This window comes from Ambystoma mexicanum, chromosome 1q (assembly GCF_040938575.1).
Source record: "Ambystoma mexicanum isolate Mex_15411 chromosome 1q, UKY_AmexF1_1, whole genome shotgun sequence".
NCBI classification, from domain to species: Eukaryota; Metazoa; Chordata; class Amphibia; order Caudata; family Ambystomatidae; genus Ambystoma; species Ambystoma mexicanum.
Genome location: NC_090922.1, coordinates 1,507,064,560 through 1,507,092,482, shown reverse-complemented (window position 1 = coordinate 1,507,092,482; position 27,923 = coordinate 1,507,064,560). Strand labels below are relative to the sequence as shown.

The following is a 27,923-nucleotide window of genomic DNA, read 5'->3' as shown; positions in this document are numbered from 1 at the left end:
TGGGCCAAAATGGGGGTTAGAAATCACCCCTTCCAAACTATATAGCTCAGACAATCCATCACCTAAGCAACGGGAAGCCTACTTAAACAAAGTAGAGCTGCAACAAATAACGGGGGAGGGGTGGGGGGGAAGCCCTGGAAGGCGAAATCGCAAGGGATGAGGTTAGGGCAGCTATAAACTCACTACCAATTAATAAATTCCCGGGGCCACCGGCTACGTCGAAGAATTTAATAAAATCCACAAAGAATTACTAATACCCTACCTCACGACCCAATTTAACCACATAGGAACGTCCAAAGGATTACCCAAATCAATGGAAGAGGCTAAGGTGATACCAATTCACAAAAAGGGCAAAGACCCCACTGAGTGCGGGTCGTACGGCCCCATCGCGCTAATACATATAGATGCGAAAATTCACACGGAAATCCTAGCCACAGGATAGTCAAGGCCGACCAGTCAGGCTTCATCAGGGGAAGACAGACTGGGGACAAAGTCAGGAGAATAGCACATCAAATTGAGAAGACCCAAAAGAGAGGAATCTCCGCTCTCCTCCTATCAGTGGACGCAGAGAAAGCCTTTGACTGGGTGGCGTGGGGATTCCTCTTCATTACCATGACCAAGATGGGCTTCGGGCCGAACTTTCTGGGGCTGAATTGGAGCTAACTACCAGCACCCTTTCTTCCGGCTCGCCATAAACGGGCACCTCACTGACCCTGTAGCTGTCGGGAGAGGTACAAAGCAGGGCTGCCGCTGTCCCCCATAGTATACGCATTACATTTAGAACCCTTCTTAGCAGCTATAAGAGCAAATGAGAACATAGCCAGAATACCCTTCAGGGGACTTACATGCTCCAGACGGTGACACAACCAGACACATCCCTGAGAGCAGTGAACCTAGAACTTGCCCACTTCGGGGCAGTGGCAGGACTAAAATTGAATACAAACAAATACGAAATGCTCAGCCTCACCCTCACAACCACAGCAGAATGAAACCTCAAAAAGTCCTTCCACTACTGATGGGTCAACAACATATCTAGGGGTAAAATTGACCAAATCGGTGGTTGGCTTATATCACGCCAACTATCCATGCCTCTTGGAGAAACTTAAAACAAAAATGATAGACTGGGACCCTCTATCTATATCATAGTTGGGACGTATCAATGTCTTAACAATGGTAGTGTTGCCGCAACTTCTCTACTTCTTCACGGCTCTTCCGATCCACATCCCATCCCCCTTCTTTAAAGCCCTTCACAAAACAACAAATCAATTTCTCTGGAACAATAAACCTCAGAGTAGTGGCAAAAGTAATGAGAAACCCTGTCTCCCTAAGGGGAACGGGGGTACCAGACTTCAAGGCTTACTACACCGCAGCACAGATGATAGGCGGAAAATATGGGTGCCTATGGACAAGGGCGGTCGCAGGGCAGCACCTAGAGGAAATTCAGTGGAAACCAGGGGCGCAAATGTATAGTAGCCTAATCTTATCAGCAGTGGCCAAGGCATGGGACCATGCATAAAAAGATCACACATCACCTCCTTCCCCTCCCCATGCACACCACTCTTCAATAACCCCCAATTCACCCTGGGACATAAAACACCTGCATTCGACCCCTGACCGCAAGGGGGCTTGCCTCAGGATTAGACACATGTTTAACGGAAAACAGACTAAATCCTTCGAGCAATGCAAAGCTGACTTTGGGGTGGGGGAAAGTCAAAGGTTCAGCTACGTCCTATTGAGGCACTGGCTGTTACACCCCTCTATGAGTAAAGCGGGGATCCGACAACTGACCCCCTTCGAGAAGTACTTAAACACTGACCCTAGGGACAAAAGAGTGGTTGCAAACATATACAAACTCATTAAGGACGGGGAGGCCTCTCCGAGCAAAACATATATGGGGAAATGGGAAGTAGACACCGGATGCACGATAGAGGAAATTGAATGGTCGAAACTCTGGGGGCAGATTCCCAAATTATCAAGATCCCTCCAAATTAGAGAGATCTGGTTAAAGCTAATTCTGCACTAGCGCTTAACTCTGGTCAAACTACATAGAATGTGTCCAGAGGCTTCACAACTTTGCTGGAGGAATTGTGGAGGGGTGGGCACCTGGAGCCATATATGGTGGGATTTTCCAAAATTAGACCACTTCTGGACGGGTATCCACGAAGCAATCGAACAGGTCCTAGGGATCAAGACCAGAGAGAAGAGGGGGCTAGCTGATGGGACTAAATGGGGTCCTTGAAGGCATTCCGACAAAAGCAAACCGAAATCTCTACATCATTATGATGATTGTGGCAGCATTGGTTTTGGCACGTAAGTGGAAGTCTAGAGACGTGCCTCAAGATCATGAATAGATAGCGAAAATCTTGCCAGGGAATGGCTTACATACTCGCTACAAGGAGAGCACACCAGGTTTAATAGCGACTGGTCAACTTTGCTGAGATATCTAAGAGACGGAGCACGACGGGCATGGAGCCCAAGGTCCATGAGCCTCATGGGAATAACTGCTCTCCCGGGGGAAGGAGACCTATAACAGACACACAACAAAGGAACACTCTGGGCAGAGACCTGGGAAACCGAACGACACCATAGCAGCACCACTCCAACCCAGCGCCATCGCAAAGACTGCATTCGGTTCAGGGGGGAAGGGGAGGGCGGGGAGAGAGGGGGGGGGATTCAATGTTGATAGATGTTAATGTTCAATATTGCAAGTAAAAACTTATTGGAAAAAAGAAAATCACTCCTATCTTGGAGTTGTAGGGCTACCGTAGGATCATTTGAGAAAAGTGTTGCAATGGCAAGGGGACTGTAGTAGAGGTCTTTCTGACAACAGAATCAAGCCAGAGAACCCACCAATCAGAGTTTCAAAACACAAAAAGATTAGTGGTTACATAAAATGGGACAATAGAACCCCCAAAAATTGAATTTTGACTTAATGTTTGTATAGGATGTGCTGTGTATCACAATTATACTTCATGGTGTCTAAATTAAGCCTTGAATCTGGGAAATACCTGGAGCGTATGAATGTGCAGGCCCTTTTTTGTTTGTTGTAGAGCATTTACAAAGCCTCAGCCTTCCACGAGAGACATTGTTTTGCTCTTCATGCCCCTGTGCAAAGCTTCGGCTTAATTTTGATTGGGATTCATTTTTATTTAATTGTTCCTTTGTCCCGACCTGGTGGTGGACGGACTAATATTTAGAACATGGCTTTGATAAGGATGCCATTCAGATTTTAATAATTTTACAGAATACTTTTTACAGAATACATGTATTTTCCTTTGTCCACAAGCCTTCCTTTTTCCTAATGCTTTTTTTTTCTCTCTTTTTTTAATCCAAGGTCTCTCGAGAACCTGCAGCTTCTATGCAGAACTCCCGTCTCCCACTTGGGCCTCAGACGACTGGCTTCAAGAGATGTCGTACATGTCCGTTGCAGTTTCCAGAAGCCGACCCGCACAATCTGTGCCTGCAGTGCTTAGGGCCTGATCACCCATGGCCTGATTGTGCTCTTTGCGACTCTCTCTCTGTCAGGTCTTTGAAAAATAGGCTACTTCGTTGGCCAACCATCTTCAGTTCCCGTCCACCTCAAAGTTTTCAGGACTTTGTCGCACGCAAGCAGAAGCAGAAACTGGTGAGTGTATCTTTCATCCGTCATAAACACCTAGTCTCTTTTATTTTACATGTGAAACATTGCAGAAATGCTGCAAAACAGTTGGCACGTGCTTGGACAATTTAGTGTTGGCTTTTGTGTACTTAAATGTTGGCTGAAATGTCTGTTATTGATATTAAACACCTTTTGGCAGTTTTTGCCTTTATATGCCCAGCTTCTGCCACAATATATCAAGGAATTGGGTTCAATGTATAGGTTTTGCCAATATCCAGGCATTGGATTTAATATCTACATGCTGCCATCAGTGCTCAAAGAAGACACCTCTGCACCCACAACATCTGGACTTCCAATGCCACAACCAACAAAGCGCATTTGTGGGCCATATTCTAAATTTACACTGGGCCGTTGTCTGTCCTGTTCAGGGCTCAAGGGGCTAGTTTATGTGCCCTTAGGCCCCTTTCTGTTCATTTGGGCATAAAATCCTTCCATACAGCTAGCCTTGCATTACTTTTTGGTGCATCCTGGATATAGGAATTGTGACGATTCTCCAGGTCTCGTCACATCTCCCCAAGGGGGAGCGCTTTCCTATGAGGCTGGGGAGATGCGGCCGCTACCCAAAAGTTTCCCTAAGAGTGGTATAATGCGGGAGGATTTCATGGGGCTCCTCTGGGGATAAGGACAACCACCTTGGGTACAACCCGTTGTACAACATCACACCCCCATTCCTTGGCCCCCACCCTCCATTTCAAACTACTGATGTTGACTGTGCTAGTACTGAGACAAGATGGCTCACAGGAGGCATGAGGAATAACAAGGAGCCATTGACAACAGGTGTTGACGTTACACTGGTGCGAATTGAGCCCCATGTAATGAAAACAGAATAAGGACTCCGCATCTTTGTCTTCCATCCTCATCGGAGAACCCGGGAGTTTCGAAGTCCACACTTAACCCGAAGAGAGGGCTCCTCAGAGGATGCCAGCGAGTGGCTGAGGGAGTTTGTGATGGGACCTGCGTCGGCAGGACCGAGCCCAGTGGGAAGCAGGTGAGGCAGTGGCACAACCTCAAGGAGGAGTTTGACCGCACAGTCCCTGAACGGTGCAGACTGCAAGAAGCCACAACACGCAGAGCCACCACCAAGGCAGATGGCTGCAGGAAGCAAGACAGAGACCGAGCCAAGTCCCTGGAGGGATTGGCACTGTGCAAACAAGTCCGAGAATGTAACTGGAAACACAGGTGGACAGGTAGGAATATAGAGGTCTCTGCTTCCTGCCAGTGGAAGCAAAAGGCCTATCGGCCATCGAGGGTTGGGAAGCCACAGCAGTGCAAAGAGTGCATTCGAGGAAATCTTCCCCGTACCAGTGGCATGGATCAGTCCACTGACCATCAGAGAACGGTCTGCAACCCCAACACAGGAGAATCCAGCATCTGAGGAATTCCTTCTCGTACCAGTGGCAGAGATGCACCCACTGATCCTCAGGCAAGTGTCTGGGACCCTGATGCAAGTTGGATTTAAAACTTTGTTGATGTAATGAAAACATTTCAAGATAAAACTCAAGTTGAGAAAGAACTTGCAAACATCAGGAGAAGTGAGTAATTCTCCTGGTAAGAACATTGAATCATTTCATGTACACTGAAAAGATGCCAGGGGAAGGGAGTCATTCCCCCTGGTCTTGTTGTGAACTGTATTGGAAAGAGCAGACTGTAAGGAAAGATTCCTCTTTACAGCACCTTTCCCTCCATTTTTATTTCAAACTTTTTGCTTTTATATTTTAATCAGGCCTGTACTTTTTGCAGTGCTGTGAAGACATCAACGTCACTACACTGGCTTTTCGGCTGTGGCGTGGTTATCCTCCTTCCTCTGACCGCCCATCCCAGCTCGAACTCGAGCCTTTCACTCAACTATCACTCTCTCAACATGTGATGTTCCCCAGGGATCTAACCTATCCCCCTAGTTTTTCAATGTCTATATGGCTGCCTGGGCACGTGTGATTGCCACTTTCACCTCTAACTTCCAGTGCTATGCGGATGACACGCAACGATCTTTCAGTCTACCCTCAGCCCCTCTTCATCTTCGCTCATATCTGACTGCCTGTCTGCTATTCAGTCATGGTGTGCTGCAAACCACTTCTGCCTCAATGCCACTAAGACTGAGATTGCTCTCATTGGGACCCCTGCTCCTGCTTTCCCACTCTCGCTCTGGCCGGCCTCCTTTGGCCCTGCGTCTGCACCCACCTGCGAAGCAAGAAACCTGGGGGTCATCTTTGACTCCACACTCTCCTTCTCCTCTCACATTTCAGACATCTCTAAACAGTCTATCAGCGGCACCTCTTCAGAGGCACTCTACCTTTTTTCACTTTCCCCCAGAGGCTCACTGTCTCCAGAGCCCTGGTTCTCTCCAGGCTGGACTATTGCAACAACCTCTTCCTCAGCCTCCCTTCTTCAGCCCTGCGCCCCATGCAGCTCATCCAGAACTGAACCGCAATAATTATCCTTGGCCTCAAGCCCTGGGACTGCATCTCTCCGGCACTGAAATCCCTCCAATGGCTCCCCGTGGCTGCAAGGATCAAATTCAAGACCCTTTGCATTGCTCACAAGTCTTTCTGGGGCCTGGGAACTACTTACCTGCAATGCTGCCTAACTTAATACTATACTTCACGAGCCCTTCGCTCATCTACCTCCAACCTTCTGCGAGTGAGCTTGTTCTCCAAGCAGAGATTTGGAGGGAGATCCTTAACCTCAGCAGGTGCCTCCCTCTGGAATAGCCTCCCTGCCGCCCTCCGTCTTGAGCCGGATCTCCTTAAATTCTGGAAACTCCTCAAGACTTTCCTCTTCGCCTCTTCCTTCTCTTTAGCTCTACCCTGCTAACCCGGTTCTCTATTTTTCCCTCTCTCCCTCCTCTTCCTTATCCCACTTTCTGGGGATTACAATCAGGATTTGGCCTTGGGGTATAGGATATACCTCATCATCCAGGCATGGATGGCACTTCATGGTCTATGCCTGAATGATGACGAAACGGAACTCATCATTCTGGGGACTACATCCAACATTAAGAAACTCAGCCATGAATACACTTCCTTTGACATAGATGGCAACACAATTAAGGTCGTTAAGGAGGTAAAAACACTAGGTTTTTACCTCGACTCTAGCCTTACCCTGGCAAAACACGTTAACCCTATGGCATCTTCCACGGCCTACACATGTAAGTAGATCAGATCAGCGAAACCGTACCTCTCCGCAAGCAGTTGCACCACTTTGACGAGACGACATGTGCTGGCCAAACTGGACTACTGCAACGCTCTCTACTTGGGATCTAATAAACATATCACGAAGAAAATTAAAATGCTTCAAAATAATGCCTTTAGAGCAGCCCTAGGAATTACCAAAAGGTAACAAATTTCAACGACTAGAAGAGAATCTAACTGGCTCTCAACTATTGACAAAATTAAACTAAAAACTGCATCCCTAACCTTCAAGTGCCTCAACAATGCAGCACTTGGCTACCTGACAGAGAGGTTCAAAAGAAAACCTGCGTCCAGACCCACTAGAGCGGCTTACACAAACTGCTTATCAGTTCCCCCCTTCAAAATGACCACAATTCGTGGGAATAGCTTCCCTGTCAAAGCTGCCCAACTTTGGAATTCCCTAACACCTGCGTTAAGGTCTGACCAAACTTACCCACATTTTTGATTAAATATCATCAGTTAGCTTAAAGAAAATGATCTTTTGCTCTTGCATAACCTGCTATTCCTTTACGTTTGACCAGTAACCCATAATGGATCTTGTTGTACATTTGCATATCGTTAGATGTAAAATAACATGTATCACATTTTGTATTGTTGTATTGGCCTATGTAACCATGTAACTATGTAACACTGTAACTATTTAACATTGTAACTATGTAAGCTTAAAGTATCCTTTTGTTCTCGCGCCCTGATACCCTTGGGTCTGGTGCGCGCTATACATAAATAAACAAACAAACAAGCACACTGACTGGCCGTTTGGTGTACGTTAGAGTCTCACTGGTCCCCAGCACCGTCGTCAGTCCTCTTTCGCACTTGCCACAGGGCCCTACACCCCACCCACACTCAATGCGCTTGTGAAATTAACCCTAGAGAATGGCTCTCTCTGCACTTACCCCAGTCTCAACAGACTGGGTGCACTTGATCCCCCGCCCCCTCCCTGTGATCCTATATGCCCTTGCTCGATCGTTACGCACCACGCCTGAAGATCGTATGTCTGTTCCCCCTTGTTTTCACCCCTCAATTGCACTGTTATGATATGATATAGCATTTGTAACGTGCCTATACCTTAGTGTTTCAAGACTCGACGAGGCAAGGGAGGGGTAACAGAGGGAAGACAAAGACAACGATCTTACTAGGCCAAGTGGCATTGAGATCACGCAAGTGCAGGGGAGAGGGGAAAGGGTAAGTGCAGGTGGGAGGGGGAGGGGCCAATGCAATACATAGGATCAATAGTAAAGAATAAATGAAATGAATAAAAATAATAGGTAAAAGTGTGGCCAGCTAGTGGCAAGTGCAGGAGTAAGTGCAGACATCGGGTGTCAAGAGCTGATAGGGACTGTAGGGATACAGAAACAGCCCCTAAGTGGATAGGTTGCCTGGGAGGCAGTGCAGGTGTGGAGCTGGCGGGGGAGGCGTCCTAAACCAGAGATCAGAGGGTAGCCAGGTGACCAGTGCAGTTTCAGTTGCGAGTTCAGCAGGGGTGAGGAGGAGAAAGCAGAAGCAAAGAGGAAGGTCTTGAGGTGCTTCCGGAACCAGAGATGGTTCTCCTCATGTTTTCAGGGAGGCAGGAAGGCTGTTCTAGAGGGAGGCCCCAGCCGAAGAAAGATATCTACCACCAACTCGTTGCTTGGAGAAGTGACTCGCCCTGGCTCCAGACCCCTGAAGGCCTTGTGGACAATACAGAAGGTTTTGAACTTAATCCTCGCAGCCACTGGGAGCCAGTGAAGAGATTTCAGTCCTAGAGAGATACAATCCCTGGGCTTGAGGCCAAGGACAAGTCTTGCAGTCCTGTTCTGGTTGAGTTGCAGAAAACAGAATTGCTGCCAGGCCTATTTGCTGTCTCCCAAACTGTTAAATCTATTTTTAACTCGTATACTCTGCCTGTGCAGACTATTATCGTCTCAATATTTCAAGGGCTCTGAGCGACTGTTTGTTTTTCCCCGATGTTCCCGCCCTCCTTGAGTGCTTTGAAACACTTGCGTGTGTGTAGGTGCTATATAAATAAACAGTACCATACCAATACCACATTGGATCTCTCCAAGCACAAGCCGACAGTTTCGTACCAGCTATCAGGTTCTTCGATGGTTAACTCTATTTTCAATAATAGTCTCTTGCCTTTGAAGACCTGATGCTTTCAAAGTAACAGAATAAATGTTTTGTTTCCTTGTAGCATGTAGGGTGATGATTGCCTACCTCTGGGTCCACCTCTTCCGGGCACCGACCCCACTTGATCTCAGCCTTCCTCTGCCGGGTTTACTATGGCTTGCCTAGCATTCATGAATCTTAATGTCTTTTTAAATAGCTCTCAGTGGACATCCCTCTGCCGGGTTCACTTTTGTCAACACACTGTTTGTTGGGACTTTAGACTTTACCCCTCTTTATTGGCATCTCTCTGCCGGGTTCACTCTTGCCACTTTACAATTCCTTTTCCTTTATCTCGATGTGGGATTCACTTCCCTTGTGTTTCAATACTTTCTCGATCAAAGAATTTAGACTGTACTGTACTGGCTCGACCCGTGTATGACCACTTTGATTTGTCTTGGCGGCGCTACTATGGCCTATTGGTATTAATAGTTTCATTCAACACTGGATCAACCAGTCTCTCTTGAGCGAGCACCCATGTGGTGCCTCTCCCGTCTGCAATGGGTCTTCCCTTAACAATTCACAGTTCAAATAGCCGCTTGCTAGCCATTTTGTTCAACACAGTTCGGTTTCTTTATCGGTTCTCCCCTCGACTCAGCTGCTGTGATGAACTGCTTGGTTTTCTTCATATCTGGAGTCCAGGCCGGTACCACAGTAGCAGGAGTTTCCCTCGGGCCTGCTTATCAGCGTAGGCATGCTCCGTGTACCGTTGACATCTGCTGCAAGAAACCTGAGCTATTGTTTGCCGTGTTACGATTATCAGGTCCCAGCGCCGATACCCTGCAAGAGCAGACAAATAGCCCCCAAATCCCTCAAACCAGTACGCCCAACAGTCAATTATAACAACTATTGAGTTGACCAGGCTGGGGGAAAGGGGATTGGAGAAAATAACAAATGGTCTGGACTTCTCTGGCTCCTTCCTCTCACTCTCTGATGCCCTGGAACACTGGATGTCCTGCAATTACATGCAATTCACAGCTTAGATTAACATTAAATCACTTTACACTACAAAGAAATAAATTTTCTGAACTTTGGGCTTTTACTGTGTTTTACCCAAAATAGTTGACTTGCATTACTTTCACTTTCTTCAATAGTTAATGTTTCACTCTGTGAGTTCTCAAAGAATTATTCATCAGCTATGCTTGAGTTTCCTTATATTTTTCTTTAAATGTGATAGACAGTTCCTCAGTTCAACTCATAAGTAGCCACTCTCTATCGTCTCGTAAAAATCTCAATTCATTGCTTCATGGATTGATAAGATAACCTTTTTGTAACATTTACATTCGTGGGAATTAAGTAATATTCATACGCAGCTGTGTGCTGACCAATCCTTTACTTATTAACTCAACTCATTCTTTGAAAACAGTTGCTTCACTTACTGTGCCCACGACAGAAACCGCAGGAACAATGCCGAACTTCCGCGCTGGATTTTTTTTTCCTTCACGCCACGCTGTAGATCTGAATCGGCTCCTCAGCTGACGGTCTTGAAGGACAGCGCACACGAAAACGAACCTGTAACGCTGAAGGAAAAAACTAGAACGCATCTAACAGCTGTGAAGCCAACGCAACCCGCTGTAACAAGAAGTTATTTCCTTATTTCACGTAACGTTACGCGCGTTGCTAGGTGCGCTTCTCTAAAGCGGCGGCATTCACACGACGCATTAATTTAACATTGCAATGCTAACAAAAATGAAGACGTGCGCGAGCTGGCAACAATGTTCCTTACACTCCTAAATGAAGAGCTGGCACGCCCACTATTATCCAGTTAGAAAGCGAAATTGAATTCAATTGGCAACACTCTTCCTTATTAAAAGAATTTTAACTTTAAAAGTTACTTATTTCTATATATGCAAACTTTTCTTCCTCAGTCTTGGAACAAATGCTGTATTTAAATTCTGAGTGAAATTTAAACTTGAACTTTACTGTAAACTTGCATTTGTTTCTATGGTTTATCTGAGATTTAGTCTGTCGCTCTTCCTGAAGAAATCTTCCTGAATCTGTGGTCTCTGTGCTTTCTTTATCTGTTTACTTGTCTTCCTCTGGAGCTCTTGAATGCTGTGACCACTCACCATGGGATCTTGACTGAAAGGCAGTTTAGAACCTCTCCTGAGGTTCCAAACTGCATCACTGTTGCATAACGGGTGTCTGTAGCCAATCATTGCTGATCAGGAAGTTGACCATATTGGATTGGAATAACTGCAGCTGACTAACATTAAGTCAAGGAAAGAACTATGAATTCAACCTCAACTCACACCTAAATCAGCAGTTTTTAAGTCTCTAAGACCCAAGGACCTGACAACGATTCCTTTTACGGGTGTCACACGGACCTGGCTTAGAAAGGGCAAGGTTGCTTCTCTCCTTGCTATCCTCTCAGTTCGCGCCATCTTTCTCCCCCTCTTGAATGCTGTGTCTCGATAGCTGTCTCGTCATGCTGTCTGCCTTGCTCGTAATGTGCTCTCGTGCTCCACATTTTATCCCTGTGGTGGAAAAAAAAGGGATGTCCGGTGTGTGTGTTTCTTGTCAATTGCCTGACTTTGCCTGACCCTTGTATGGGGACATGTCAGGTAAACAGCTCTGGTGTTAGTCAGTTGTCTTTCATCTTGTGCAAAAGAGTTAGTATAGGAAAAAGTGGGGGTGGAGGGGCCGTGGTTTTGAATGTCGTACGTGGTAGAATGGGGAAAAGCTGTTGAAAGAAGGGGGATAACGAGTCTCATCCGTCGGTGTCCTACTCCCCGAAGACCCCCCTCCATCCAGGTGATCCGCCCTCACTGGTCCACCCCGAGGAACTGGATCCAATAGCGATGGCCTTGTCCTGGCCACCAGGATGACAAATCCCCGGGGACTAGCTAGGGAAACAGTTTTCTCACAGTAGTCAGTTTCTAAAGTAGCATTTTGTATCCTGCTGTGGGGGCAGGGGGCAGGTTCTGAATTGATGAGGGTGCAGTGGAGGGAATTGGAAGATAGTATAATGTCGGGGCTCATGTGAGCGTGAGGTGTTGCCAACTGTGACTTAGGGGCGAGTACAATCTCAGGAGAGGAGATCTTGGAGAGCTCTTAGCTGCGATGGGGGCAAAGTTGAGTTATGGGGATAAGTTCTTGACCGAAGTCAATGGTGGCGATGGATGCCCAACCATGGGGCAGCATGGCATGAAACCGGGATCCTAGGAGAAGGTGGCTGGCGTTGGGAGGTGTATAAGCTTAGAGGGGTGTTTGCATGGTCCTGGGTGTGGGAAGGACTATGTGGTGGAGTGTGAAGACTTTTGGGGGAGTGGAGGTTGGAGGTAGCCAGGCTGGGCATGGTATAGGCAGGTGGGGGAACCCTACGCATTGCAAGAGGGGTTTTATGGTGGTGTATGCTACCAATCCATTTAAGTATGTAGGTGTGAAGGGGTTACTGGTACTGAGGGAGCTAGGAACCCCAGGGTGTTCCGTATTATGGTTACAAAGGGCAGAAGGTGGTGATTTTTTATTTTTTTTATTTTATTTTTGGGAGGCAACGTCCAGGGAGATGGTGTGGACCCTGTCATAGCAGCGTGCTGCTTGACATTCATGCATATAGTTTGGCAATGCAGGTATGGGAGTTTTGGCTACGATAGGTGGTGGAGTAACTGAGAAGTTGCTATTCCAACGTGCTGCATGATGCATGAGCACACAATTTGGCGAAGCAGAGGCTGTTGTGGGCAGTTGCGTGCAAAAAAAAGGCAGGTGAGACATTTGGTATACAGTGATAAAATCGTGGCAAAAATGTCACCTGTACAAAAAAATCGTGGCAAAAATGCTGTGGTTGACCCGTTAAAGGGGCACCCCATTACATCATTTAAAGGGAGTAGGGGTATCCCCTGCTCCCCTTAAATGGTATAAAAGGTATTATGGGTCCGGGGGTCGTGTGGGTGTCCCCTGCATCCTTTACATGGATTGCGGTGGCAAAACCACAGCCTTTTTACCATGAAATTTTGTGTCCACGGCCATTTTTGCCACGATTTTAACACATGGAACCGAGACATTTTGGCGGTGTGCTGCCTGACGCATAAGGAAGCGATTGATCGAGGTCAGAACTACTGTGGGCATTTGGGGAGCAATAGGATGTGAAGCAAGTGGGGAGCTCGCTATTACACTATGCCGCATGGTTTTGTGCATGGCACTAAATGCAGAGACATGCAATTGGTCAAGGCAGAAGTTGTTGCAAGCAGTTGTGATACAGTGGGCAATAAAGCAGATGCAGAATCATAATTATAACGTGTCACTTGATACATAGGCGTGCATTTGCTCAGGGCCGAGGTTGCTGCAGGCAATTGTGGCAATAAAGCAGATGCAGAATCATAATTATAACCTGCCACTTGATATATGGACAAACAGTTTGGTAATGCACTGACTAATGCAGGTAGGTGGGTAGTAATAGACATCACAGAGGGATAATGTAGTACACTAGCCTGCTTGGGCGAGTGTGGTTGGTTTGGAGGAGCCGGTGCGATTGTGCTAGAGGGGTGAAACGTAACGCAGATGACCATGTGGGTTGGTCTCAGCGTGCTTTCACCGGTGAGTCCATTAGGCGGGACGTAGAAGGGAGGGGGTCGGGAACATAAGGAGTAATGTGGGGGTAGGCAGGACTGGAATCCAGGAGTGTGCAAGAGGGGCCGCATCTCCTCTTAACAGATTGTAATGTGCCGGTGCATGGGTGGTTCTTACACAGCGGGAATGGGTGGCAGTAGCTCTGTAACATTACCATCAAGGCATTTTCTGTGTGAGGGCCAGGAAGACCGTAAAAGACACGATTGAGGGGCCTTATAGCTGGGCCTTCGAGCTGGTATTGTCCCGACAGAACCATTGCTACAGAACCGGACCAACCACCTAGGATCAACATCTCCTCATTCCGGATCTAGTGGAGACAACGAACCCCAGCAGCTCTCCATGGGGTTTTATCCCCATCAGGGTTTCCCTGGAAGCCTCTCGGTGATCAAGCCTTGTGGCCGGGCCGCAGAGTGGCACTCGGGGGAATTCCTAAGTACAGCAGTACCCGGCAAGAATCTCCCTCTCCGACCAGGTAGGTGGTCTTTTGGCTCTACCTTGTCCTCGCTTGGCATATACAACCTTTGCAGTATAACCGCATATCTCTACTTGGGTTGAGCTTTGCTGTTGGATCACTCACTGGCTGTTTGGCAGTATGTCCTCTCTTTTACTGCTTTTTTTCTCATTTCCTGAAACCCAATGTAATTTTGCTGACTTCTCTGGTGTCTAGATTTTATTTTGGTGCAACTAAGGTTCTTTACAAACCTCCTTTCCATTATATGAGACCCCTTATACTTCCTTTCTTCCATTGGATTTCTAGAAACTTTGGCTCCAAGGACAGGGATGCTTTCTGAACATCTTATTTTGGCCCTACAAGATTGTCACATTGTCACACTAAACTAGTGTCACTGAATAGGGTGGTGGCAGCTCTAATTTAATTTTGGCATCATCAGTGGTGCACCCTTTTTTTTTTTTACGGCATTAGTAGTTTAATGTACCAGTATGGTAGTCAATGGGAACTAATGGATTTATTTAACACATACTCTGCAATGTTATGCCATCCTTCTGATTGTGAAAACCATGAGACAGGCCTAACATGGCCATTGCAAAACATGGGCCCACTCTGAGCCCAGCCCTGCACCTTTCCTGGTTTAGACTGGCAGAACCTTGACCCAGACAGTCCAATAAAAAAACAGTGTTAGTGGGCCTAGGTGTTTACTACTTTTAGGGCTTAACTGGCTAGCCTCCAAAATCTTTGTATGTCTGCCTTTTGTGTGATTGGTGGTCTGGCTTAGACCAGACCATGGGTGAATGTGTTTATCTAGCAGGAAACCCTGTGCATTCATAAAATCTGCTGGATTCTTACCTTAAGTGGTGGAGAATTTACTGTAGAGTTGTGCTGCAGGGTTTTCAGGATCAGGTTTGGCCATGCTGGCTGATTAAGGGGACCTTGTCTTTAGCTCAGGTTTCACTCTCTGGCTGCTGGTTGTCTTTCTTAGGCTGGCCTCGTCCGCCTCCTGGACCTCGGACTGGCTCGATTGGATGACCCACCCTGGGACAGTTTCTGGGCCATATTTCCACTGGCTTCCTGTTTATTCCACCTATTTTATCCCTCTGGCCTAGCACCTCGGTGTTGGGAGCCATTGTGGTACAGAAGGGTGGTGGGACACACTTCTCCACTTGTGCTCTTTGTCAGGGCCACTTTCACTTTTTCTGGCTCCCTATTCGGTTGTGTCCTTTTGAACTGTCTGGGTCTGCTTAGTCAGATTCCATTGTCTTTCTGCTGCAACCTTCATCCCTGCTTCTGCTCCTGGCTGGTGGGGCACCCTACTAGGAAGGCTGATTATTTTTCTTTTGAGTTGTTTGGGTCGTTGCTGGTCCGGGGTGCTTGACTTGTGGAAGACCTTTACTCACTGGGTTGTTTGGCTTTTACGGAGTCAAGTCCTACAGAACTGCCATCTTGAGCATGTACGCCTGGTTCCTGCACTGCTGGATTATTTGTTGGATTTCCCATAAAGGTTAATCTTATTCTAGTAGTAGTGGGGGTTCTCTAGGCCCTCTAATGTGGTTTGCCATTGGCTTACACTGGCCTGAATCCTGATGTGCATCCTTCTTTACTGGATCTGTCTGGTTCTTCAAACAGGAGCTCTTTGGGGGTATTCTCTGAAATCCACTGGGCTTGGTTACAACTTTTTCTCCACCTGTTGGGTCGAATAGGCACGTACCTGGCATTCCCCCATAACTAGAGCTCTACCTATTGTTCATTTTTTTTATCTGGGGAACTATTTCCAATTCAACTGAAGTGACTTAAGTGAATGTCGTTTGGCCCCCAGAATTTTCCTAAGAGCCTAGGATTTTAGCATGTAACATTGATTTGCTGTACAGATTTTAAATCCTCGAAGTACTGAAATGTATTCAGTTACAATGTCTTAACTGCTGGTTGTCTTTTATCACTTGCTTTCCTGGAGTGTAGGGAGACATTGGTTTATGATTTTGTGAACTTAAAGCGATTAAAAGTTTTGGTGGCTCTCTGGCCCTTGTTGGGAAATTATTAACCCCTTTTCCTCGCTCTAGGCGCTGTATCTGATATTTGATGTATAGAGGATCAGACAAGTATGTTACTGATAAACCCCCCCGAACCCCCACCTCCGTCATACTGGAGGAAAGACACTGTGCAGGACACCAGGTATCTATCATCTCATTACCACATTGAGTGTATGAGACGTTATGCACTCAGACAGCCATACCGAATGTACCCTTGCACTGAAGTGGTATCAGGAGAATTGCAGGTAGAAGAAAGATATAGAAGCTTGCTGCAGTAGAACATGGATAGAGTGGCCATGATGGAGAAATGGGTGACGGCACTCTATTAATAGTAAGCGAAGAGCTCGAAGGAGAGACCAGAGTTGCAGAACCAACAGAGGCTGGAAATACAAATGTTTGCATGAACAAAAAATAGCTGCCGGCCAGAGATCAAGTATGCCACACCGAGAAGCTACTGAGTGGTAAAAAGGGAGTTACCGAGGTAAGCAATGTATGCAGGACATATTTCTCTTAGATTAAGTAAATGAGCAAACATTTATGAATGCCAAATTTGATCAATAAAAGCTGTAGAAAGCATATGTGAGACGGACCAACCAAGTCTCCAGAGGCCGAAGAGGGTAATGACACCTGAAATAACCAAATCAAATAGAACTAAATAAAAGGCGTAATGGACAAAATCGTGGTCTCTTCACATGTGGTGCAGGACCAGAATAACCAGGACTATTCATGAGCCCTGGCCAAAGACAATAATGTACCTTAACTCCCTTTAAAGTCCTATAGAAGAGAACATACAGCGTGGTAAAGTACAAAGAGAAAGCCTTCGCTGAAGAGAGATTGGAGAACTAACTGGAGAAGTGGGCAGTGGTCTGACGTTGTTCTTTGCACCTGAGTTTCGTTTTGGTTACATGATGCTAGGGAGCCGAGTGTCCAATGTTGGGATAGTATGCCAACCTATCATGAATGACTGTGTGACGATGAGCATACAATATTGCATAGTCGAATCCGCTACTGTTATGCTGCTATAAATCTGTATTATATGTAGTTAGAGGGAAGTACAAGGTTTACCCACCAGACAAAGGGCAGACAATAAAGTCAATAACACTTATGTTCTATAAGGAGCCTGACAGGTTTTATTGTTTGCCATGTAGGATGATGTCATAGCGAACACACAGTGGGGTATAAAGCCTTTGTATACCTGCAATGTAACTGTGAGTGCGTGAATTACAATGTGTGGTTCGCCTACTTTATTGATTTTACAATAAAGTAGTACTTGGCATATTCATTGAGTCTGTTGGTTATTGGGTCCAAGATTATTTATTATGCTAATTCCATTCTGCACATAGATATGCCTAAAAAGTGCTCCTGCACAGATGTATTAAAGTAGTGTGACGCCTACTATTTACTAGAGGTGTAGCCAATTAGAGTGACTAATCATGTGTTCGCTTTGTGGGTCCTGTTCATGGCTGCATAAATGTGTTTTTATCGCTGTCTAGGTTCTCTTTTTGTTCCCACCCTTAGCCTTAGATTTACTGAGTTTACCACCGGGTCATCGTCATGCTTTTAGCCCAGGAGCGTTAAGGTTTGACTATGGCGCCTTTACTGTTTTAATACATCAACTATTACTATTACTATTACTATACTGTTACCCAGCTAGGAGAGAGAAAAACAGTGAAAGGACTGAAAGAAGGAAGAAGCCGGCAGGGAGCCAGCAAAGCCCATGAGGTTTGAAGCTTGGATCCTATCAGCTGTGCTGAGAAGCTGGCCCTCGGAAGAGACGACGCTGGAGAGTGAAAGTCTCTGAAGAATCCTGTAAGCCAGCAGAGCACTGACTTACTCCAGTGCTGGGGAAGCTGAGGTGGTGGCGTGACCTCTGGGAGGTGTACTGTTCAGTCCTACTGCCAGCCCCCGCCTTCGCTGAGCCACGCAAGTGAACCAGAAAGAAGCACCGAGCGAACTTAAAACCGCTTGCCCCCCAAGTAGATCCAGACTCGCGTTCCGAGCACAGAGGTAACGGGAACTTTGGGAAAAAAACAGGGAGACCAGTATGATGAATCCCACAAACTCCTCAATAAATCCCTGCCTAAAGTCTCCTCCCAGGTGGCCATGGACAGGTAGAAACTTTCTGATCCTGTCCTTTGGGGTGGTGTTCTGCTGGAGGATCACCTGGGAGGAGAAAATGCCCAGGAAAGTGAGAGGAATCCGTGGGATAAGACGCAGCATAGGTCTTCCTCTTGGGAGGATGTCTCCTCAATGCCAGAGTATGTAATGGCTTATTGTAATAACTATCTTTTTGATCTACAAGATACTCCTATAAATAGGGTTAAAACAATCACAAACTCCTAGTGTTGCACCTTTTCAGTATCGTTGGTCTTTAAGGCATCGTTGGTCCCGTATGCACATTTCTTCTATTTTTACTCCCAACATGGCCGTTGGTAACAGTTCTGGCGTTTCAGCCTTGCAGTGTGTTTTGCATTCTGAAACTCCGCCCCCACGTCAGGAAACTGTTTATCTACCATCGCTAACAACGCACCCGTGTGTTGCTACTGCTGACAGCCAACACTTCGGGAGTTCGCACCCAGGAAACTTTCCTACTTGTTCTCATTATAGACTTTGCGTACCTAACTATCCTTCAATTTAATCTTAGGAAACCAATCACATACACACCTGCACACACCTCATTTCACGAGTCCCTGCAGACACCTCGCTCCACCTTGTACGTGCTGTTTTCCGAACTCCGCCCGCCTTCTCCAACTACGTGGGAAGCGTTCATGATCGGGTACGTTCTTTGAACAGAGCCTTAGACATTCCGGGCTCTAGGGAGGGTGGTTTCGCGAATCCTTATTCATCCTGAATTCCGGTTAACTTTGTTGTTCTATAGCGTTTTCAGATTTCCGAAGCGCTTCATGAATCCCACGCACCACATTCATCATCCAGTAACATACGACAACAAACACAGGTATACTTGGGTCTTTTCAAAAGTATTTCCAATACTCACCTCCCTAGCGTATATAATATTCTTGCTTTCTCCTACGACAGCATAACTCTCACGAGATGAAAGGGCGGACAAAGAAATAGGGATCTCAATTCCCGAGACTCGTTTTGATGGTATTACGGTTAATGAACAATTTCCATAGGTCCATTGTTACATACAACTCAACTTGATAAAAGAACTCTTTCTTTTTATAATCCTGGTCAGATATCCGGTTCCCAAGAATGGATTGAAGACACGCCCTCCTCTTCACGACATCCAGATCTTCTACATTCTCCGGAACACACAGGGTTTTTTTCCCCCAGAGGGTTTCCCTGGGACATCCCTTCTCTTCTGGCCGTTCTAAGCCAGAGGGGAGAGAGGTGTTTCAGGAGGATTCTCAACTCTTCTCATCTTTAACGTCTGACCAGGTTAGTGGTTTATTCTATGGGTGTATGCAGATATGGATTTCACAAACGAATTGTAACACCTAGGTCGTACGAGAAATAAAAACCCTTCCAAAATCCTGGAGACTTTTAAAGCTAAAGATCTCCCTAACACCCAAAGATGCAGTGAAGGGTAATCTGTGAATAATAATGGCTTAAAGGAACTGCCTTGCCCTTTTCAATCGCCTCTGGTGACTAATCCTCATGATATTTCTTTAAAGTATATTATAAGGAACAGACTTGGGTTTAAAAGTAAAAATCAAACTCGGAAACCGAACTTTGTCGTTGGGTACTTCGAGTCCCATAATTGCCTAAGTACTGGGACGAAGAAGAGGACTAAATTGGTATAATGTTGCAGGTGTGGTCAGATTGTTAATTCAGATGACCCACACCTGAGGGAGTCTTCAAAGACCCCCTCAGATGCAGGCCATAGAGAAGAGCAGAGAGAGCATGGAGCAGTGTGGTTTGTACAGGCAGAAGCTGGAGGAGAGAGACTACCTCAGGCCCACTGTTCGGCAGACATCATTTGCCGGTAGTGAGAGTGTCTGTGCCTCCCGAAACCTGAAGTGCAGAGGTTGTGCAGCGGGAAGTGTGCAAGAGGGAAACTTGCCCTCTGGCGACCTGTTCTGCAGAGGCTGCGCAGCAAGAAGCAAAAGTGAGGGAAGCTTTCTTTCCTAGGAGGCTGTCTTTGGTGGCTAGCATGCACCCTAGGGCTTTGAGGCTGTCTCCGGTGGCAGGTGTACACCAGAGGGCCTCGGGAGCAAAAGAAGCTCCCGTTCCAGGTGGTGTGGGTGACGGCGGACTAAGAGAAACAGTTTGCTGGTTTGCTAGGTGTTAGGGAGAATTCTCATTTATGGTGTCATTCCCTTCAACCTTAGAGACCCCCAGCTCTTTTGCTGGACTTTAGGACTTTTAAATTTTAACCCTGGAGTGAGTGAGCCCTTTTCTCTCTATCGTGTGTTTTGATCTGATTTGGATTAGCTGTTTCTTTTGTTTTTGGAGTCTGACAAACTCCATAGGCATCTACTTTTTGTATGGTGACACACAGCACCTTCAGTGCAGTGTCGCAGAGAAATCCTTTAGATTTCTCACAAGGTTTAACTACCTTTTCTTGGGTGAACTACAGTTCCCAATAATAGTCAAGTGAATTTGACTTTACTTACCTTTTCTCTCTGTAGATCCAGCACACCCCATTGTCTTATGTTACCCTCACGACTTTAAATGGCTGGTGGCAGTGGTTTAATCTTCCTACCATCGTGATTTTCTACCGCAGGCTGAATCCTCAGCTGCAGTATAGCACCCATGGGTGACCATTGTGTCAAAATTGCCCCGGTCTTCTTTTTTCGCCATTTCCTGTTTGTGAGAGTTTTCTTGGGTTTTACTCCGTGTGCCAAACCAGGTTTGAGCCCTTTGTTCGTTTTGCCTTTGGCGAGCTTCAGTACTGAAACCCACCTCTGCCTCCTGTGTGTCTGAAAGGGCTGGAAGTGAGGAAGGTGCCCGAAACTCCCCTGTCTCCTTGGTTCCCTACTCACTCAAGAGAGACCTGTAATTGTAATTTCATGCCTGCAACATTATATACAAGACCCATAGAACTGTAACCTTCTGTGTGCATTTCTTTCTATGAGCCAAACATTGTTTACATAGCGTTACTGGTGCTCCGCATACCCTCTTGCATATGTGTGCGTTTGCTGCTTGACTATAGCTACTGTGGGTGGCCAAAAGGACACTCGGAAAGTACTTGCTGTGATCTGGGAGGTTGAACTTGAACTTTGGGCATAGGCCTCTTGAGATTCCTCCTGACAGGAAGCAATGTCTTTGGCCCATCCGTAGCATTTTTATCAGTTAGTAATGTTGCTGCTGTGCATTTCAGAACAAATGTTGGTGCAATCAGTCTGCTAAATGAATATGTAACTTATTTCAGACATTTTGCTGTGTGTTTGTTGTGTGTTCTCCAATAAAAAAAATAAAGCCAAGTTGTTGGTCGGAATGTTACCCAAGTGTTTCAGCAGCCTAATATATAACTGTAAGAGGGTTATTTCTATTTTTGTTTGTGTACCTTGTAGGATCCTTTAATGGACATTTTAAGCCCCCTCCTGTGATTATTTTTGGGTTTGTTTTCAAGGTGTGATTGTTTTAATTGTCATGATATTTGGAATATTAGAGCTAGGGAAAATACTGCATTTCTAATGTGTTGAGAGTATCAAACTGAGCATTGTTTTCTGGGCTCTTGTAGGCACCAGACGACACCATGAGGGAGCCGGAGAAACCTACCTGCCAGAAGTCGTTTTTGACCAAACTGCCTCGACATCATCCTCTTGTGATGAAGGACGGCGGAAGTGATGAAGGTGAGTACTATGAGCATCAATCTTAGCTTGCTGGTGACTGGTGACTGGGGGGGTCGGCAGGATTATGCATGTTAGTCATCCTCGTATTGAGATGCTGATATCGGAGACAGTAGCAGACATTTACCGTACCACTTTTTGAAAGTACTAATCACAAGATTGATGGACACCTTACTGTCATTCATTAGTTCTCCTGGCTCCACCTCAGAACATACGTTAAACACCTCCTTGGAAATCAGTCTTAAGAAGGTCTCTCCTCCGGGCAGATGAAGAAAAGGGCAATTCCTGTTTGGTCCTCTTTGTACTGAAAGGGCCAAGGACCAGAACCCATGCTCCTCTAACATTGGGTAAGCTCCTTCAAATGGTTTCACCTCTTTCCCAACAACCCACCCCTACATCACCACTTATCACCAGCCACACTGCTCACTGGTAACATCATGGACCCTATATTGCAGCAACCTCACCAGCGTCACCATAGACCCCAACAGCACTATGTATCATCCACCACTACACAAAGAATTATTCGCGACCAATGTCCGCTCAGCAATAGACTATGAAGCAGATAATGCCACACACAGCATTGATGCCAGCTTCATTACTGAGACCTTGGTGAAATCCACATCTTAGATGTCCACATCCCTAACAGCTACACAATTCTACAAGAAGAATGTCCAAACATGATCAGTGGAGGCCTCACCATCATTCACAAGGCATCATTGACATGCACCCAACTGGATTTGCCACTATTTTATCTTTTTCGAAAACCTTCCCCGCTCTCCCCAACAGCTACTGTCACTTATCACCTCATCTACGGACAACCCTAGCCCAACATCTCCTGAATGAAACACTTCAAAAATTGTCTCTCATGCATGCCAGCAATAAGCGACCTCAATATTCCTAGCAGCCCAGAACCAAATTCAAGGAAGGAAGAACTACACTGCCTATTCAAGATTCAGAACCTCGTGCACCACACGAAGGACCCAACTCACAGGAAAGGTAATGTCCTCAACCTCATCATCACCGTCCAACCCCCACCCTCCATCACAGTTCTCCAATCCTGCTCGACTGGTCAGACCATCTGGCAAACCTCTCTGACATAAGTCACACAACACCAGTCCAGCAAAGCCATCAGAAACCCAGCAAACAAGCCTTCAGATAATTCAAGAACTTTCGAGTGGAATATCTCACAGAAGACCTTGTCAAATTCCACCTGACAAGGGCTGATCTACTTCTGACAAACCAGACCTGCGACTCGCTTCTCCAAGAACCCAACATCACCATCACAACCACATCAACCTCCATGCCCCAGTGAAACAACACACCCTCAAGCCTATATTTCCACACCCTGGTACACTCAAGAAAAAAAGGAAACATCAGAAAACAAGAAGGGATTTGGGGAAAATCCTCCAGAGCATCCAACTTTACCCTGTTAAATGAACTCTTTGCGACACGCAGACTGCTGATCTCACTTGTCAAGGCTTACCACTATCAAAACACCTGAGCCAACAATGAAAGCAAAGCCATTTTCAAAACCATCAAGCACTGAATCAACCCTCTGCCCAAACCACCTGTACCACACAGCATTGCAAAATTCACGTTCATCAATACAATCAGCATGATTCACAAACACATAGACCCCAAGTATACAATTGGCTGCACAATACACATCCCGTCTCGCTAAACAGCTACCTGAGCAATTTTCCAGACATTCACTATGCAAGAGCTCATTGCCACCCTAGTATCCATAATGGGCACAATGTGCATGGATAGTATCCACCCAGCCTCTGTACTCAAATTCTAATCCGTAGCCTGACAGTCATCAACTGCTCCCTAACTCAAGCCATCTTCCCCTCAACCCTCAGGTAAGGTTTTCATATTGGCGATAAATCTTCCTGACTTGTGTCAACCCCAGCACATTTTGCTTAGACTTGGTAATTATTTTACCTTGTCCCTAGGTGAGGAAGAATCATTTTCCCCTCTCACCCAGTCTTTTACTCTTTTTATGGGTGACCTTTCTTATGTCTCTCCATAGTGTGTGTTTGGATTTATAGTTCACTATAAATAAAATATAAACAAATGATGCGCCAAAGCTTGGTAACCAGATAATCGCATGGCTTCTCTAGGCTGATGACCTGGTTCTTATCTCACAAACGCCAAGTGGATTACAGACTCTACTTAACCAACTAGAAATCTTTGTTAACAAAAATAATCTAACACTCAACTTGGAGAAAACCCAAGTCATGGAATTGGGAAAGAGCAAACTGAAACAAACTAAACACTATGAGTGGTTCCTTCAGAATCAAAAACTGGTTTTAGTCAATGACTATAAATATCTGGGAGTTATGTTTAGTAATTCTCCTGCAAATAACCCCCACAAATGTAGCATTACTGGCAAACTCTCCACTCTAATATCTCAGGCCAAAGTCCTCCAGGCCAAGTTTGGTAAATTTTCTTGTGCTCATGTTCTAATCTTTTATCAGCAGAAGGTAATCCCCATCATCACCTATGGGGCTGAGACATGGCTCCCACAAAAGCCATTGTATTGGGATAGAATGGAAGCCCAATTTTGGAAAAAAGTACTCAAACTCCCTAACACAACGCCAAATGCTCTCTTGCGGTTTGGGTTGGGCAGTTTGTCAATGCACATCCAAGTGTCTTGGAAGAGATGATGTCCTTTCCGCAAATGTTTACAAACAATTTGCTCTCAATATTGGCAAACTATCTTTTGCTTTCTCCACACTCTTTTCCAGCACACTGGAGAGCTAGTGTCCTCTCTGATCTGGCTGATGCGAACATCTCGCTAGACCTTTTGCTCAATAATCCATCGAAAACCAAGCTCAAATTGTATCAACTAGATTGGCATCATACCCAACAGAAATGCTTATTGCTAAGACTTGGACAGATCATCTTTGGTCATAAAAAATTTCGGCAAACAGCTGATTATTTACTGAAGTGCCCATCATACACACTTAGAAGCCAAATCTTAAGATTTCGCATGAACTTATGGCCAACCAATCAAATCTTATTAAGAAGGGGTCTAATTCATGTTGATGCCTCGTACTGTCGGTTTTGTAAAGTTGATGGAATGGGAGAGACACTAAAACACTTATTAATTGTGTGTGTTGCCTTGAGAAAACAAAGGAAAATTGTCCTTAACAAGTTAATCCAAACACATCATTTAATGCAGTCAGATGATGAACTATGGTATGAATTATTTGCTACCTCAAATTTCATTGAGAATAGCCACTATGCAATTTTTAAGTGCAGTATTGCCTAAAGACTGATCATCTAGTGATTTTATTCTGGGTTATTAGTTGTCACACATGTTTAGGTTTTATTTATAATGTGTGTGTGGCTGGACGTTAGAATTGAGTTTAAGTATGCTGTTATATTGATCTTTACTTCCCTTTGCCTTTTATTCTGTGGCTTTCTCATTTTATCCTTATTCTTTCTAAGTTGTCATTTGTCTCTTCCTGATGTGATGCGATTTGTAATTTGAAGTTTTATGAAAAAAAATATTTTGAAAGGTTAATTTAATTTAACCAACCAAAATAAAATAAAAAAATAGTTCACTATAGCTTTTGGGCTTATCCTGGGTTGACCCTTGAGCTTCCCTTTTTAATTTTGCTTATTATCTCTTGGGTGAACTACTGTTCTCAAGCAGTAAAGTGCGATTCCCATCCCCTTTACATTTATTTTAGTGAGCCAGCACACCCCACTGTATGCCCTTTCTCACTTACCTGGTAACATTTATGTTACAATTACAAGTTAACTTGAATGGCTGGTGGCAGTGTAACTACTTTAATTACTTTTAGTCATTAATACTCGCAGGCTGTCAAATCAGCTGTGCAAGGTTCACCATTCTGCTAGAATGCTGGGTTCCTTCTTTTTTCGCCATTTCTCGTATGCTTGTTGTTTCTTGGGTCTTCTTCTACCGTCCTAAGCAGGAAAGATCCTGGTTGAAGTTTTGTCTTCAAAAGGAATCCTTAGTATTCCCTGACAAGGATCCAGAGTGTCTGAGATGGCAGGAAGCGAGGGAGGAGGCAAAACTCTCCAGCCCTTTGTCTTTCACCTTGCTTAAAAGGAATCCGTTCCCACTGGGGGATGGCTGTCCTAATTGGACAGCCCAACCACCCCTTTCTGTAAACTGCGGGGAGAGTTTCCAGACGTTGTGCTGTAGTTCCTGATAAATACTCCGATCCTGGAAGCTACTGAGAGGTTGACCACTGCAACCAAATGCAGAGAGAAAGATGAAGAAACAATAGCTGTAACCATTTCCAGCGACCAGAGAGCCTGCTGTGTAACCGTAGCCTGATGTAACCCTTCCTTCCAAGTGACCTGGGCGTTCCGAATGCAACAACACCTACACAGAGGCTGGTGAGATCCACTAGTCTTGAGAAGACCTGCACAACAAGCCATCCCTCAACGTGCTGTGACCTTGCTTGGCTCCAAAACGCTAATACCAGTGAACTGCGACCCTGCTTGCAGTGCAACGTCTCCCAAAGCCAGATTTCATCCAAACCTTTGGACTCCTGCTCAACCTCCAGAGACACGATTCAAACCCCTGAAGTCCGCTCACCAAAGTGCAGGACCGAGAGAGTGAAATAAATCCAACCAGCAATATTTGTTTTTCATCTGGCTCTTGTAAAAAAGTCGCCAAATCCACAGAGCCGCAAGAAGCTGATAAGAATACTTTGTTGGAACCCTCTCCCCCATCAATGACTGCTACCAGTTTTCCTTCAGTGTCCATTTCTTCAGTCTCCAGAACAAGAACCAGATCCTGTGCTGCTGCATCCTGAAGGCATCCACCCAGAAGCTCTTCTTTTCTGTTTAGGTACGGTGTTGGCTTGGGTAATACTTAACTTAAGTTTTGAGGGAATCCTGTGAGGCTGAGTGGATGATTCGAGTGATTGGGAATTTGCCCACACCATTAGTCCTAGGCCTAATGCTGGAACGCATATAGGTAGCCTTGTGTGAAGTCCATGACCACTTTTCACTAACTCTAAAGCCAATTCTTACTTGTTGAAGATGATATCCTATGGAACACTGACTTTCCTGCAACTGAAACCTATCCTGACCTGCCTACAGGTGGCTCCTAGACCACTAGGGCCTTTCCTCTGCCTCGTGCCATAATTGGGAAGGACTTTGGCGATAAGGCTTCTGTCTTGAAAATATAACAAGTGTTGGAAGCGTAAAACAGAGACTTCCTAAAGCCTCTACAAAACCTTCAACTTCTGTCAGGTTTTGCCACCAACGTGATAGGGGAGGACCAGGGACTATTGGAAGGTTTGATGATATTTGCCTCAAGCAATTGCTTAACTTCCTGGATGATGGTATCTTTTTGGACTCGGGTAATCAGTAAGGTTTTAAATCTACCACTTTGCCTTCGGGATGATGATAAATATCCTTCACTCTTCCAGGCTCCTCGCAATACACGCAGTAAACGGTCTTATAGGTCTGCCTTTTTGTTATTGCTACGATCAGTGGAAATGAAGGCCTTATCTGTATCTTCTGGTAACAGACAGGATAATATGATGGCATGGGACTCCGAATGATTTTTTCTATATTCCTTTAGCAGATATACATGGTAGACTTGGGTTTTAATGATATGATATGATATATGTCAATACTCCTACCTCCTCTCCACTTTCCTCCATACTGTGTGTGTGTGTCCCTTTCTAGGGACTGGAGTCAGAAAACTTTTTCACCAGAAACCATCTTCTTCTCCTTTAAATTTAGAGGTGCGCCGGGGCGCGGCCCTGCAAGCATGCTCTCCCCTGACTCTGTCCACCGGCGCTACTCCTCAGTCCTCTGTTCTGCGTCGACGGGAGTGTACCGCTTTGACCAGCGCTCCTGTGTTTGGCTTTAGCCTTGTAATTACACGCAATCTTCCCTGGATACTGTCTTTTGTCTTCTGTCTTTTGGTCTTTAATCAGGTACTCGGTCCTCAAGCGCCACGCTCCTCCCCGGCGCATGTCCACGTCATCGGGCTTCAGCAGGTGTCCAGCCTGTGAGGGACTCTCTCCTACGTCCGACCCCACGCCTTTTGCCTTCGATCACGCCTGGGAGGGTTGTACCGCGTGTGACGCGCCGACACTACACGCTCTGAAGAACAGGTTAGCTCGTTGG

The 27,923-nt window shown here is 45.7% G+C and overlaps 1 protein-coding gene across 1 annotated transcript in view; it reads left to right on the top strand.

Annotated features, from left to right (window-relative positions):
* Window positions 1-27,923, top strand: part of KDM4A (lysine demethylase 4A) — a 1,237,605-nt gene that overhangs the window by 639,707 nt on the left and 569,975 nt on the right. The window contains exons 12-13 of the mRNA XM_069642410.1: window positions 3,335-3,625; window positions 21,686-21,797. Of these exons, the coding sequence (XP_069498511.1) occupies window positions 3,335-3,625; window positions 21,686-21,797 (403 nt within the window). The remainder of the gene's footprint in view (window positions 1-3,334; window positions 3,626-21,685; window positions 21,798-27,923) is intronic.